The 15,146-nt window shown below is 41.1% G+C and overlaps 1 protein-coding gene across 1 annotated transcript in view; it reads left to right on the top strand.

Annotated features, from left to right (window-relative positions):
* The window catches only part of cntn5 (contactin 5), an 80,069-nt gene extending 66,507 nt beyond the window's left edge, over positions 1-13,562 (top strand). Inside the window, exons 16-23 of the mRNA XM_078284078.1 lie at positions 893-1,042; positions 1,738-1,808; positions 10,963-11,197; positions 11,331-11,440; positions 11,570-11,756; positions 11,933-12,045; positions 12,741-12,909; positions 13,459-13,562. Of these exons, the coding sequence (XP_078140204.1) occupies positions 893-1,042; positions 1,738-1,808; positions 10,963-11,197; positions 11,331-11,440; positions 11,570-11,756; positions 11,933-12,045; positions 12,741-12,909; positions 13,459-13,562 (1,139 nt within the window). The remainder of the gene's footprint in view (positions 1-892; positions 1,043-1,737; positions 1,809-10,962; positions 11,198-11,330; positions 11,441-11,569; positions 11,757-11,932; positions 12,046-12,740; positions 12,910-13,458) is intronic.
* The last annotated feature ends 1,584 nt before the right edge of the window (positions 13,563-15,146 follow it).

The raw sequence follows: 15,146 nt of genomic DNA, 5'->3' as shown, positions 1-15,146 counted from the left end.
ATGAATGCTGATTCAACACCTAAGTCATCTTTCATAAAGTATTCATGCAACATCTATGTGGATTGCAGCATATGTGGGTGCCAATTTTCTGGTCAAGCATTTAAAACTGTATAAAAATATATTAAATATATTTGCTTTCCTTGACCACTATGCTTTCTAATTGAATTGTTTAGTCCACTGAAGCTGGAATGGTTACATCAAGGTAGAGCTACTGGTATTCTAGTTGTTATTAGTTAGCTGGTACTGGTATTCTAGTTGTTATTAGTTAGCTGGTGCTGGTATTCTACTTGACTAACTAGCGAGTGGCTATGAGTCCAGCACCAAAAACTAAAATTATTGCTAGCTTCCTATAGCTACAGTACGATATATCCCAAAACTCTTTGCAATGGCCAATAGTGTAAGACAATTGTCTTCGTATATCTTTATTTGTTTGGCAAATAACAAAGTTAAGGATATAATACCTACGATCAGCAGGTTGTGGCACCAAATTTAGTTTTCACATTTTCTGTTTTCAAAAGTACAACATTCAAAGAAAGATTTTTTTTAATTTTTATTATTTTGGTTTTTTTTTGTTTTGTTTTTTTCAGTTTTATAGCATGTGAATTTTCTTGCTGTGTCTCTAAGACCCTCTGAAAATAGATTGAAATTAGCTTTTCTATAATGGGTCTCACTTATGAATGTGCTCTAAAGCTGCTATGAAGCTGTTGTTCAGGCATTAAGAAAACGTCATAAACCAGGTTTCAAGATAGTTGTCACTACCTTGTTCATGCTGTATAGATACACTAAGCCACAGTGAACCTGGAGGGAATGTGTTTTATGTCATGTGTAGTTCAGTCGGCCTCATTTACCTGTTATGTGGTGTTTGTCATGAGTACATAAAACTTGTCCACAGACCCCGACCCAGTCACAGGGGACATGGAGTCAGCCATGGCTGTGGAGCTCAACCCCTGGGTGGAATATGAGTTTAGAGTGGTGGCCAGCAATGCCATTGGGACCGGAGACCCCAGCGCACCCTCAAGAGGAGTTAGGACTAAAGAAGCAGGTAAAAGCCCTCAAGCCATGAGTGCTGGATATACTGCATTCAAGTCACATCTTGAAAAAACATAAGCAATCCTCCTGAATCCAGGAACTCATTCTATAATGTGTTGAGAGCACATTCCGGCCGATGATTTATAGTAGCTGGAGAGCTTAGTCGGTGCCTCGACACACCACTCATATTCCCATTGTTAACACGTTCAATTTTAATTGGGCAAGAAGTTGAAAATAAGCTGCTTACATGAATTTCGACAAGTTTAGTGTTTCTGCTAAAGCAGCCAGGCCTTCATGCCCTGAGGCAAAGACACAGCAGAATAAACTATTTATGGGGAACAAAAACTCACTGAGACGGTCTGGATCAAGTATGCCGCCTCACTAACTGCTCATTTCTCGTCTATAAAATGTAATAATTACAAAGGTCAGTGGTCATTCGGAAGTGGCTTATTTAACCACTGTCCTATCTCTTCAGCATAATTAACAGACTAATTACTGTATCTAGTAACAGTTTTGTTAATCCATCCTTAGGACCGTGTGCTGAATGCTAAATCATGGGCAACTGTCTGAGGAGTGTTGTTTTGTTGTTTCTGTATTTTCATCTTTTCTACGGTACACAAAAACGTATTGAACTGACTTTGTACTGTGAATGCAGTCCGTGTCTCAGCAAAAAGCTGATGCAGTGTCTGCCTTTTTTGTTTCATGCAGTCCCGTCGGTGGCGCCAGCGAACGTTAGCGGGGGGAACGGCCGCAGGCATGAACTGGTCATCTCTTGGGAGGTAAGGCCCGCTGCCAAACTCACTCCAAAGCACAAGTGTGACAACGCATATCCTGTAACACAAGTGTTTGTGTAACATTTGGCCAAATAGCTCCTCACCAGTAGATGAGCACAGTGAACACAATGCTCACATTCTGGCTTGAGCTTTTAGGGCTGTTATCACTGTGGAAATACTGTGCTATTAAACTAGGCTGAGCATATTTTGGATATCTTTTGAAACACTGGGTCTTGTCTATAATTTAAGCAAACTTTCCTGTTGCATCTAAGAATGTCCATGAAATTCAAATGGTAGGATATTCTCAAAACTTTTCAGCAAGGATACAATGTGTATCTACATATTAGAGGGGCCTTTAAGGTGCTTAAAATTCATCATGATAACTTTCAAAATCTTTTTCATGTTTCTCAAGACATTCAGGCAGAAACAGCCACAGATCATATATTAATTATATTGAACTTCAAATGGTTAGCTAATTATTATTCAAAGTTTATTGAAGTTTTTGAGTATAATTTGAACCATCACCATCACCATCTACCATCTCTAGCCATCTATGCCTACTTCAAATGCAGAAATCAATGTAATTTCAGTGTATTGATTTGCTCACAAATGAAAAACATGCTGAACATTTCATAATGCTAAAGATGTTGTTCACTAATATGCAAGGTAGCTTGCTTATATCATAAACCATGAATGTCTATGTGAAAGGAACTCCATAATATAAAAGATATGTAGTGATAGCTGCTCTGTTTTCCTGGAAAGTGAATTGCTGTGTTGTGTTATGCAAAAAGAACAGTATCAAAAATAACCTTCTTACTTGTTCTTACCTTTACACCCCAAAACAAACTATTAAAAATGTCATTAGTTTTCATTGGAGGCAATAGGTAGTCAGCTGCATTCAAGTAGCAGATCAGATATGCGAAGGAGGAATTGAAATATAGACTGATTTGTTGATTTGTTGCCAACTAGTGAGCAAATGGGTAAGACAAAATTCAAAAACTGAACATGTATAAAATGTGACATACCATGGTAAACCAGTGCCAAGTCACCCGAGTTCACTTTCAACTTAGGCTCAACAAAGTCATCTCAGGCATTGTATGTCACTTTCCCTTTTTTTCAGAAACAGTAGCTTGAAAAAATAAACTACCAACTTGTCCTTATTTCAAGTTTGAATGCAATCTTTCAGAATGTGTGAAATAAGCATTGTCACACTTCATAATTTTTCTCTAAGTGTAAGATAGATCATTTTGTAGATTTAGTCTTGCTTTCCCATAAAATGTGAAAAACCACAATGCCTTGCCGAGTCTGTAAGTGCTAATTTCCCATGCTTTGATGTGTGAGTCTATGCTTTGAAATGAAAGTCAAAACAATGTCAAAAACTTAAATCCTGTTCTAGATGCTGCAAGCCAGTGTTTCTCAACCTTATCTGCTTACGACCCGCCAAAAACAAAGCAGTGCCTCCAGTACTCAGCCCCTTGCTGCAGGCATAAATGCACAAAATGATGACTATTTTCTCTTTTCAGGTTATTTTACATGATTACATTTTGGAAGAAACCTATAGGCTGCAAATATTCATCATTTCACAAGAAAAAGTACTTTTCACAAAGATTAAAAGCCTCAAAAAGGATAATAAAATGTATATGTGCAAAATATATTTTTTCAGTCTCCATTTATCATCAATCCCCCAAGAATATTTCCTGGAGCCTCGTGGGGCCCGACCCCCAGGTTGACAACCACTGCTGTAAGCCAATGAGTGAAAACAAGCTCGCTGGAGCAGAGTTCACTTGAAACATCTATATTGAAACTACCGCTATGCCACTGTTCCCCTAGGAATATAACTGTCACCCAGTAATAAATCCTGCATGTGAATGTGAGTTAATGATCATGTAGAGGTTCCTATGTGCCATTCATTAAATACTTTCAATTTTGTTGCTTGGGAATACTTGTCAGACATTATTAGGGAAAAAAGCATGGTTGATGGACGATGCTTGTCCTTCTGGTTCCTAAGCTTGAAGGAAACGGTCTAATGACTTTAAGATATACAGATGATCGCATTAGTTTACAGTCAGCTGTACTCACTTGAGGTGAGAAATGATGAGTGGCTGCAGGTTCGCTCCAAGACTTTTTTTTGGTAGCAGTGTGGGCTGGGGACCTGGGTTTGCTTGCTGTCCTATTCCCAGTGTCATCAAAGTGAGATCTAATTAAAACACTGAGGAAAGTTTCAGCACTGAGTCAAGCCAGAAAATGACGAGCAGAGTCTAGAGATGTTCTTAAAATGGAAGGAGACAGATGTATTGAGGGATTTGCTGTAATATTTAAAGAACAGGGTTGAGAGGAGGAGGCCAACATTGCAGAGTTCGGGCGAGAGACAGATTGCTCAGCCATAATTGGAGTTCACTCACCCACCTTCTTAAAGTTATAATCCGCAAAATTTTCACATAAATGACTGTTTTGCTCCCTTCTATTGCTGCGTGAATCACAATAATGATTCAACCTGTACCCAGTTCATGAAAGCGTTTACATTTGCTGTTCTAAACACCCGGAGTCGGGTGCACAGGAAGTGATGCGTTTCTGGCAGCAGCAACAGCGGTTTGTTTGGAATAAATAGAAGAAGAACTGCATAGTTAGCAAAGACCATAATGTAGCCACCAAAGAAAAGAGTGTAATTTAAACTTCATCAACAGAAAATCCAGGTAAAAAGACATCACAGTACTGGACGCACTGTTTGATTGCCAACTTGTCTCTAGGCAGTGCAGTGCAAAAACACCACAATGATCGCTTATCACTAAAGATGTTGCCAAAATAAAAAAATGGGAATCTTGCAGATTACCACTTGTTTGTTTTTTTAATTAATTAATTAATTTTGATCGTGTACTGCTACAAACAAAATTAGCATGTAAAATAAAATTTTGTTAATTGTATACTAGTAATAATAATAATAATAAAAATAACAATAATAATAATATTGATACATGTTTTAAAAGGAGTAGATAGAAGTGCACACTTACCAATTCCTGCCCCCTTTTATTATTTTGGCTTATATAAAATAGCCTAATTGCCATGATAACCTCTCAAAAAAAAGATCAAAAAATCAATACATGTGTGATTGTATTCACATACATGTTTACATACACAAATACATTTGTAAATTATTTACACTCATAAATACAAAACTTAAAATAGACATAAAACCAACTTTAAATAGGGACCTACTACTTTATTTTATTTAGTTTATTATTGTATGATATGGTCTGTGTCTTTCCTGACTTCTTTTGCCCACTTAAATTATCAAATAAATTATATATCCTGATGCCCAAAAGGCCATAAATACCCATGTAGGTTTGTGTTTTTTTAGGTTCTGATGAAAAAAAAAATGAAAAAACTCCAAACTCCAAATTGTATCTGTTGGCCCATATATTGAAATTTATTTGTATCAAATCCCCAAATAGAGATTGGCAGGTATTCTTGAAAGTGCAGAGGAGATCATTTTGAAGTTGCTAGTTTATCTATCTCAGCCGTAAAACCATTTTTTTTCTCACCAGACTGTCAAATCATGTGTGAACCCCAAATAACCCCCATCAGTAGAAGCTCCCAACAACCCAGAGCCCATACAGAGCTGTGCCTCAGCTCATCGAAGAAATGTCTGCATGAATACCTAAATGCCTCCTATACTCTTTTTTTTCAGCTTTTTATTGGCGAGTTACACTTGCATAGAAGTGATGCTATTCTCTAAAGGGGTTCACTTGTTTTATATGAATAATTGTAACTATGGAGACGTGATTTTAATAAAGATATCAGGCCCATTTGTGCTTAACTAGGTCTGAGTCAGGAAGATCAAGTCAAGTTTCTCTTCACCTTGGATCATTTAAAGGAAATGTTTTACAAGAGAGGAGCTTTTTCAACCTTTTTAGAACTTTTAGAACTGCCATATTTAGCACACCTGAGTGTTTCTGGGATAACAGCTTTAGTCTAATTAAAGTAATTATGGCCTGGTTATCTTAATTGGCCTCAATCAGCTTTCCCTTGCAATTGTTAGTGTTGCTGAGAGATTATTCAAAGGCTGAATAATCAAGGTGGTCATGTTCCAGTTGGGGTTGGCACTCCTTGGGGTACACAGTCAGCTAACAAGTCAGCTAACAAGTCAGGTCTTCATACTGCTGGAAAGCATGTGTACAATTCCATAATTAGGAGGCACTCTATTCTGCTAAAAAAAAAAAGGGATTGCATGCCCAGACAAAATCAAAGTTGTCTAAGGCCTTGTCCACACTAATCTGGGTAAATTTGAAATCGCATCTTTATTTCTCCATTTTGGCCTTCCATCCACACTAAGACATAAAGGTCATGGGTCAGAGGCTTGCGCATGCCCAATAGGGTAGATTTCACCGGTTTACTATCTTTTTTGCGTATAAGTGTGGACGGGAAACTTTTAGAAAATGGCCTGGAAATGCTAGTGTGGACGGAAACACAAACGACACGAAAACACTGTTTTCAAATTTACCCGGATTAGTGTGGACAAGGCCTAAAACTAATGAATTGGTCGGCAGCACACCTGTAGGGAGGGAAGCATCCGGATAAAATGACTCTTCTCACTGCTCTCTGGAGATTATTAAAGAAAGAAACTGACTGTCTCTTTGGAGTCATCAGAGCCCAAATGTGTGATGATGGTGGTGGTGTTATTACAGCCTGCAACATAGTGAGGATCCAGGTGTGGATGTACCAATCTGAGGCTCCTGGGGAAGCAGTAAATCTATACTGATAGAGCAAGGTGTAAGAGAGGCACATCCTCTCCAATGGGATAACACAAAGGTGGACGTTGCAGCCTTCACAGGAACCTCAGGAGAGAGCATTGTGTGTGGGGGCTTAGGTGAGGGCCTATCACAAGGGCAAAGTGGCCTGAGCTCCATTTACGAGAAGAGAGACAGAAGACCCAGCTGGTTGTTGTGGTATTCTAGTACCCCATGGTTTTCTCTGACTTGCTCCCAGTGACTTGCAACTCAGTACAGGGGGGATGGAGCAGGTTGAGCTGGGAAGAGAGGCTTCCACTGTACCAGCAGTGGAGCAAGCCAGAGGTCAAAGTAGTTCTCTCCACTGGGGTAAGACTGTCTTCCTCGAGGTCAGAGGTTGAAGGGGCCAGAAATGCTGTAAAAAAAAAAAAAAAAGAGGCAGCTGTATGAGATGTGGTGAGAGATGAAACTTTAATGGTCCCCTGGGGGAACGGGGTCATTGCAGTAGCAAAGAATACAATATAGGTAAGAATAAAACAAATAGAGCATATTGAAGAGAGTACAACTGCCTTGGAGGAAGGCTACTTCGGACTGTATTAGGGGCTGGTTCAGTTGTGTGTTGTCTGTTTTAGAACATGCTGAAGATGGATAATGCAGGTCACTCCTCACACAACAGCACAGTATAGTACAGGCTTATAGGGCTTACAGTTGGAGTTGACAGGTGTATGTGTGTGTGGTCTGAAATGATAAACAGACAACAAATCTGAAACAATAGTATCAAAACGACATGCAATATCAGTTGGCACTGTCCCATTAAGGTCAATGTAGCGTACAGTAGACGAGCTAGCACATAAGCACACGTGGCATAATTCAACATTGTGAATAAACTATAGCAGAAATCTCCATGCTTAGAATGTTTAAAGGTAATAGTCTCTACTCACAGTTGTCAGAGAGACACACATGACTTTCTCACTCCACGGGAATAAGGAATAAACCTGTTTCAATGTGCCAGTTGCAGCCACCTGCTTCTTACCTGTATTATTACTACTGATGACCTAATTCCTTCATGTGTAAATAATTAGAACGCAGCGCTGCGTATCACATGGGGTCGCTACTGACGAGCTCAATGTTATTTTTGTTGTTGTTGGACAGCCTAATTGAAGGTTAAGGTACAATCTTGTCATCGTGCTAAGACAGAACTCATATTAGCTTGAAAGAATTCTTGCAATGGTGACTGTTGACGGATTTACAGGTTAACATCTATAGATATGTTTGCAGTCTACATATTGACAAATTTCCAGCACATGTGCAGGGTGTGCAAACGTGCATTATTGGCTCTCCACATTTTCAGATTTACAGAGCGCATGTGCACGTGTTGTTACCTGCGCAGGTAGTCATTAAAAACTCCTGCTCGATCATTAACGACAGCGAACACAGACACCTCTAGATCACAGCTTACTGCATTTAAAACAGATTGTCATTTTATTCAGTTTGAAATTTGTTTAAGCATCCAGCGTCTTGGAGTTTGAGGGCACAGCCTGTTCACAATTGCAAAATTTGCTGACAAAGCTCAAAGGAGGAGAGCCAGGCCCTGTGTATTACACTGAGCTGCATCAGCCGGGCAAGTGATTAAGATGTAGTGAATTTTAAATTTGGTCCCACGAGAGAGGCGCAATGATGATTAACCTTCAATTTCAGAGCAATTCCCTATAAATCCAGGGATGTTTATGAATATCTGTTTATAATCTCAATCTTAACAATGGTTGTATAAAATGTAATCAATCTTGTGCCAAGTTAAGGGGATATTGGTGTGAACTGTTTGTCAATGGACAACTTGGCTCTCAGCCAGGTTGAGGGCACAGCATGGACAGAGTCACTATGAACAAAGCTGCAGGATTTGCAATTGAGATCAGTTGAAGGAAATATTAACAGGGGAGCACCGAACAGATGTGGAAGCAACTGACAGTTATTCTTGTAGTTATTAAGTATGGGAGCCCAACTGTCACCGGGAAAATAACCTTCACATGAGGAGAAGTGCACCTCAGTGGGACATTATGGGGGATAATGTCCATTCCAGATGGGATGTTGTTTTGGTGCTAAACCACTTTGCCATTTACTATTTATAACCTCTCAAGAATGTCATTAGAATAGCTAATATAACACAACTCAATGCTTTTAATAAAAGAAATACAGGGCCCCTGATGGACGACTACTTAAAGGGAATACTTAAAATGACACAAAACTATGCATGGTGCTTGGTTAGACATGAAACCTTACATGATTTGGGGGAATTATAAAAAGTCTTCTTAGACAGAATTCTTAAGGGTTCTCCTTAAGAGATAAAATATAAACTGTATATCTGCAACTGTTCAGTTACAAACCCCTGTGACTAGAACAATTTGTTCAGCAACTGTCTCTGCATAAAATGGAGTCTGGACAGTATTAATGGTCAGTGTGTGCACTCATTTTTGTTCAGCTATTTTGTTCTGCAAGTCACTTAGCACTACAGTGTGCAATAGTGAAACGTCAAAGTACAACATAAAAAAAGAAGTCTCCTCTCAGCCCATTGTGGGGCTGCGAGCATTGGTCACCCATCGATAAATCCGTCAATTTGCAGGAGCATCACAAGGCAAAAATCAAATGCTCTAGTTGGGTGCAGTGTCCTCCTTTTTGCACTTGCCATTTTAAGTCATTTTAGCTCTGCCCTATTTCTTCTTGTTCCAGCTAAATGCTTTTGGAAATAAATCAGGACTCCGTCAGTGATCAATGGAGATGAATATTAAAGGAGACGGAGCAGGAATGTTAGCCCTTTTTGGCAGTCAGGGCATGTGAGCGCATGGCAGTTCTGCCTCTCCAATCATCTGTGGAGGGTTGTCAGAGCCTGGATAGCCATGGTGGGCAGGGTTATTAAGCAGGATGAATGACTAAACAGTCTCTGCAGCTTCATTCAGCCGTCTCATTAGAGTCGACGGTGAGAGACTGCTTTTTCACTGGGAGCCATTGGGAGGACCATTAGTGATGCCCCCACAGTCACCGTCGCCGAGCCCAGCAGGCCCCACAATCCCATCCAGGAGAATTACCTCTGAGTTATATCAGCCCTCTCATACTGTGTCTCGCTATCTGTGTCTATCTCGATTCCCAAAGCCGCGAGTGTTACTAGACTTCACTAGCTAATTTGGTCATGCTGTTTTTAAAGACCCATATTCCGTGGCATCTCCTTAAAAGCCTTGCCAGCTCTGATAATAAGTTTGATGGAAGCTAATTCATTTTCACTGATCATCCTTGTAATTAGGCAGTCATGGTGATTGGTCGTTGTTGAATGAAACGTGAACTACATCTCCATCCACCACTAGTCCCCCGTAGACTAGATGGCTAATTTGGGTGATGCCTTTAGGGGACAATATTACTTTGAAGCCTATGCAAATCAACACATTACAGCTTGACAGAGTGATTCGTTGCCAAAAACAGGTGTACAGGTGTTTGTCATTTATTAAATTTAGCCAAAGATTTAATTCCTGCAGCTCATATTTTAATTAAATTCTAGCTCACTTAATAAATTGCATTTGATTTGATTAAGTGTGGAGCAGGTGTTTGAGACAGCTCCCAGTATCACCACTTCAGGAAAACTGCCGATAAGCATTGCAGCCAGCGCACAAAACCTGTGTGTGTCCCAAAAATCCTCCAGTCAGACATGGAAAGACAAATAGCTACATGATGGGCACAATTGAGCCAGATACAATTTGTGTTCATTACTCAAGACTGACTGTATCTTTATTAACACTGGCAGACAGCTACAGTAACGGGGGAGGAAATGGAAAGCTTGTCTTACGGAGCTGCTCTAGAGGCAAAAGCCCTGTTTTTTTTAGCAGCCTACAGGTATAATGTGCCATATTAATATAATAAATGCATGCACATGTGTTCAGAGGAGTGGAAATCACATCCACCGTGCCAACCTGCTAACACCTCAACCATCTGTCTGGTGATATTTTACACACCGCGGTCAAAGAGGTTTCCTCTTGGTGATCCCAATTTTAAGTGTTGTTTGTGCTTGGTGATCCCAATTAACAGACGCATCCAAGCTTGCTGCGAAAGCACATGACATTTACATGTAATTTATAACAAAAAGAACAAATTTCTCTTGAGCTTTTTGATCTAATACTTTTGAACGTATTATTTGGAAGCCTTCCTCTCACCGCAGAAGCTATCCATATTAGAAAATTTGCAAATAATGCACCTTCAATTACAGGGCTTTAGTGCTGGTAAGCCTGGATAGAGCTTAATCTCTTTGAAAGACACTCTTAGGTAATTGTTTCCATCTCATTCATACAGAATCAGAGAACGTTAGGGTTTCGTATTCAAATAGCCCAGCTTCTTTGTCTTGTGTACTTATGCAGCTCATGGTTTCTTTTCTTCCTCTCCGTTCTTCCTGTTTTCAGCCTGTGTCTGAGGAGTTCCAAAACGGCGAGGGCTTTGGGTACATCGTTGCTTTTCGTGCCAATGGAACCCGAGGCTGGAAGGAGAAGATGGTGACTTCGGCGGACTCCACAACATACAAGTACAGAGACGAGACCTTCCCCCCCCTCACCCCCTTTGAAGTGAAGGTTGGCGTGTACAACAACAAGGGAGACGGGCCTTTCAGCAAAGTCGTCACCGTGTACTCTGCTGAAGGGGGTGAGTTAATGCTGAGATATTGCGGTTGCATGGATTTAAAGAGCACGCAGGGAACGGCTCGCAGCATTTTGAGAGGGTCACCATTTCGACTGCGTATTGCAGTTGTGAAGTTTCTCTGTGTTCTCTCGCTCAGAGCCGAGGGAGGCCCCATCTGATGTGAAAGCTTCCAGCATTTCTTCATCGGAAATTAGGGTCACTTGGAAACCGCCCAATCCTGGCCCTGGAAGACCTAGAGGATATGAGGTTTGTGTAGTGTGTGTTTGTGTCTGTGTGTGTGTGTGTGTGTGTGTGTTTGTGCGTGTACCCTTGTGCATGCGGTGAAGTTTGAACATGAGAACAAGATTTTTCTAAGCCATTCATTTATGTTCTTAGGTCAGCTACTGGAAAGACACGGAGCAGGAAGAGTCAGGAAAAAAACAAAGAACTGTAAAAAACGAGACGTCCATGATCCTGACAGGACTAGAGGGCAACAGTCTGTATCTCATCACTGTAAAAGGCTTCAACAGCATCGGCCAGGGTCCTGCCAGCGCTGCTATCACAGCCAAGACCAGGAAAGCCCGTGAGTACAGCACTGACACTAATCATGCGGTACTATATATGGAATGGAGGCTACCTGTTAAGTTTGCTCTAAATCTCCTTGTAAAAAGTGTAGTAATTGACCCAGTTGGTTGAAACTCCGTCTGTTCAATTTACATCCATAAGTACCGCAGTTTGAGTGCTGCACTCTCTCCTCAGCTCCGGCTCAGCCTCCGAGCAACCTCATGTGGATTCAAGAGGGCAACAACGTGTCTTTGAGCTGGGACCCGGTGAAGGCAAAAGACAATGAATCTGATGTCATCGGGTACATGGTAAACATCCATCATTATTCAATTTTGTCATGCAAACACCATTAACATTCCAGGACAAGAAGACTGAAGCAAGTTACTTCAAGGCCACTGAGTGCCGTTACATTATTAGCTCTGGAAGTGAGACCTTCTGGATAGTATACATACACTGCCAGTCAAAGGTTTGGGGTTACCTAGCTTTTTGAAAATGTTTAATAAATAAGTTTTCTCTGTCGGTTTGCAGTAACTTGACCCTATTAAAGACCAACTAGGTTTAGTTTGAGAAAAAAAAGATACATGCAAATATTTGTAACCATAACACTGAAACACTTAAACTATACGTTCATCAAAGCAAGTGTGTGCAGCAGCTGTAACTGCTGCACACACTTCCTTCATGTGAACAGTCAGATTTTCCAGGCATTCCTCAGAAACTCTCTGCTGTGAAAAACCTACTCTTCAGAACAAAGAAGACATTTTGATGAACATGAAGCTGAGTATTGAATAAATATGTCCAAAGTATTAGTAAATAGCTATTCATGTTAACAAAACCTTTGCAGGCATTTTTCCCTTACTTTTTAATTGAAAAATAACAGAGAAAATCAACTAATACTTTGAAAATTTAGAAAAGACAAGGTGTCCCCAAACTTTTGACAGGCAGTGAATATATATATATACATATGTACTGGAGCTGTGTGTGTGTGTGTGTGTGTGTCTTCCAGGTGTTGCTGCGACAGGAAGGAAGAGGCCACAACCAGGTGACAAGAACCATCAACCCGTCCACCATGCTGTCACTGCCAGAGGGAGGCACCTATATCATCGAGGTGCGCGCCATCAGCGAAGGGGGAGAGGGAGCAGTCAGCTCCCAAGTCCGTGTTGTCACCTCCTCCGGTGAGCAGGAAGAGTTAGTGTCCTCCCATCCCAGCCATACACTCCCATTACCTGACCTCTGAAATCCAATCTCTATTCACAGCCTGCTTTCCCTTTGTAGCGATCTTATGTTCTGCCCTTAATTGAGTCACCACAGCTGTTGTGTAAGCCAAGTTTTCTTTGGCTAATACTGTTTTAATTACCTCGCCCACACACACCTACCTACTCTTGCACAGCCAATTAACTTTGAAGCAACAGGACCAACAGAAAGTTTACAGTCCTTTGTACAACATGCCCAGCCAGCTTTTTAGGGCCAACAATTGTTGTTTCCTTCCTTCTCTCTTCTTTCCTTTCCTCTCCTCCATTCATTTTTTGTCATTCTTTCACAAAAAAACAGACTGATTTCCTTCGCAGCTCCATAGTCCCTGTGACCAATTCATCCAAAAGATCAATGGTGTTATTCAGCGTTAAAAATGAATGCGGTTCCGGCATTTTTGTTGAGCAACTTATTATTTTTTTCATCCGTATTGACTGAAATGTTCTGTTGTCTCTGTCCCCCGCGTCTCCCAGGTGTTCGAGCAAAAAGCAGCCAGTGTTCGGTGCACTGCCTGCCGCAGAGCCTAACGTGGACAGCGCTGCTCCTGGTTCTACTGGTGCCTTCAGCTTCCTGGTGAGGCCACTGTGCCGTCCTCCATGGAGGGAGCCACCAGTCTTCCGCTCCCTCGTTCCCTCAGACTCTCTGCTTGCTTTGGCCTTACCTATCCCAGAGGGCCCGAGGCCTGCCGAGGGGGGGTTGCGTCTGCCAATTAACAGATGGTTTTTTTTCAGAGTTCATCACTTTAGTTCCCTGTTTTTTTTGGGCCCCTAGACATTTTGATTTGCACAGTTCTTTCCAACATCACTGTAGTGTTGTACTGTAGTGTACATTGTGTGGAAAGATTTGTTTAATCATTTACTTTAACGTCACACGTTTTCCCATTGACTGGCATCTAACTACTTCCAGACGGCTCCTACAGCTCTGGGGCTCCACAGAGCATGAACAATTCCTCGAAAGCTGCTGTGGTAGTAATACAGGGATCAGCCGGGCTGCTTCTTTTCATTACTTATCTGCATCAATTTACCCCTTGGCTGCCTAACAAGCAATGCAGCAGAAGCTCAGTAGAGATAAGTGCATTGTTTTCTTATTCACACATTGAGAGAAAGTTTTTTATGGTACCAAGAATCTTACTATTTCCAGACTTGCTTTTTGTACATTGTGTTACCTTTAGAAAACAACAGTGGTGTGTGTCAGCTACGTCAAAGTTTCTGTTTTTTGGTAGCGAAAAAAGCAATGCTTGGTGATATGTTGACTGTTGGATGTATGGAGGTAGAAAACAGGTACTTGCCTGTAGTGCCCAAACACATCAGTAGACAAAGACGACTCTGTACGGACTCATGTTGTCAGTACAAATAAATGTGATGTATATTTTTAAATGCTTGTGGTTTTTAATTTCTAGGTTTTTGAATTCTAGAAAAGAAAAATAAGGGCAAGGTCCAGAGTATAAATCACCGTTAACGTCACAAATCCATTAAGACACTTTTGTCCTCTACTGCAACTGTGATTGTTTTAAAAGTTGTTCGCCTATCATACAGTTCCACACTTTGAGCAGCCGTTCCCATGTGTGTTATGCAAGGATATTGATTGGATTCCACACATGTGGCGCAAGAGGCCATAAAACTTTCTGTGATAAAAGAACCTCTGCAGAGCCAAATAGGGCAGCATCAGGAGTATCTCTCCTTCCTCTCAGGCTTCCTCTCTCGCCTTGTCTGCAGTAAAAGCTTATCTCTCGCCGGGCAGAAATCCAAATGAATTTGCCTCAAGTGTAATTAATGTAAGAATGGAGATCTGTAGCCCATGGAATAGTCCCAGTGCCGGCTTGCTTGAACAGACCTTTTGCTTCCTCTGCCTCCAGCTCCCTGGACTCTCCATTACAGGCTCAGCGTAACCTGGCTCACCCGCTCAGGTTCAGACAAGGGTACCAGCTCAACCCAAGAGATAGGACCACACAGCAGGATAGAGGACGAACACTGCTCCAAGCAGTTTCTATCCCATGGATACTCCTCTTCTTTTAGACCTCTCTGTTTTGGTTAATTCAAAGGGGGAGGATGGCGAGGTTGGTCTCCCTTTTTTTTTGCAAGTTGTACATCATTTCCGTCAGTAATGCAAAACATGAAACTGTTTAATGTGGATGGAGGGGTTTTGCAGTGCTTTCAGACTG

This window comes from Centroberyx gerrardi, chromosome 6 (genome assembly GCF_048128805.1).
Source record: "Centroberyx gerrardi isolate f3 chromosome 6, fCenGer3.hap1.cur.20231027, whole genome shotgun sequence".
Classification (NCBI taxonomy): Eukaryota; Metazoa; Chordata; class Actinopteri; order Beryciformes; family Berycidae; genus Centroberyx; species Centroberyx gerrardi.
The sequence above is the reverse complement of the archived record's forward strand: the minus strand, read 5'-3'. Positions and strand labels throughout refer to the sequence as shown.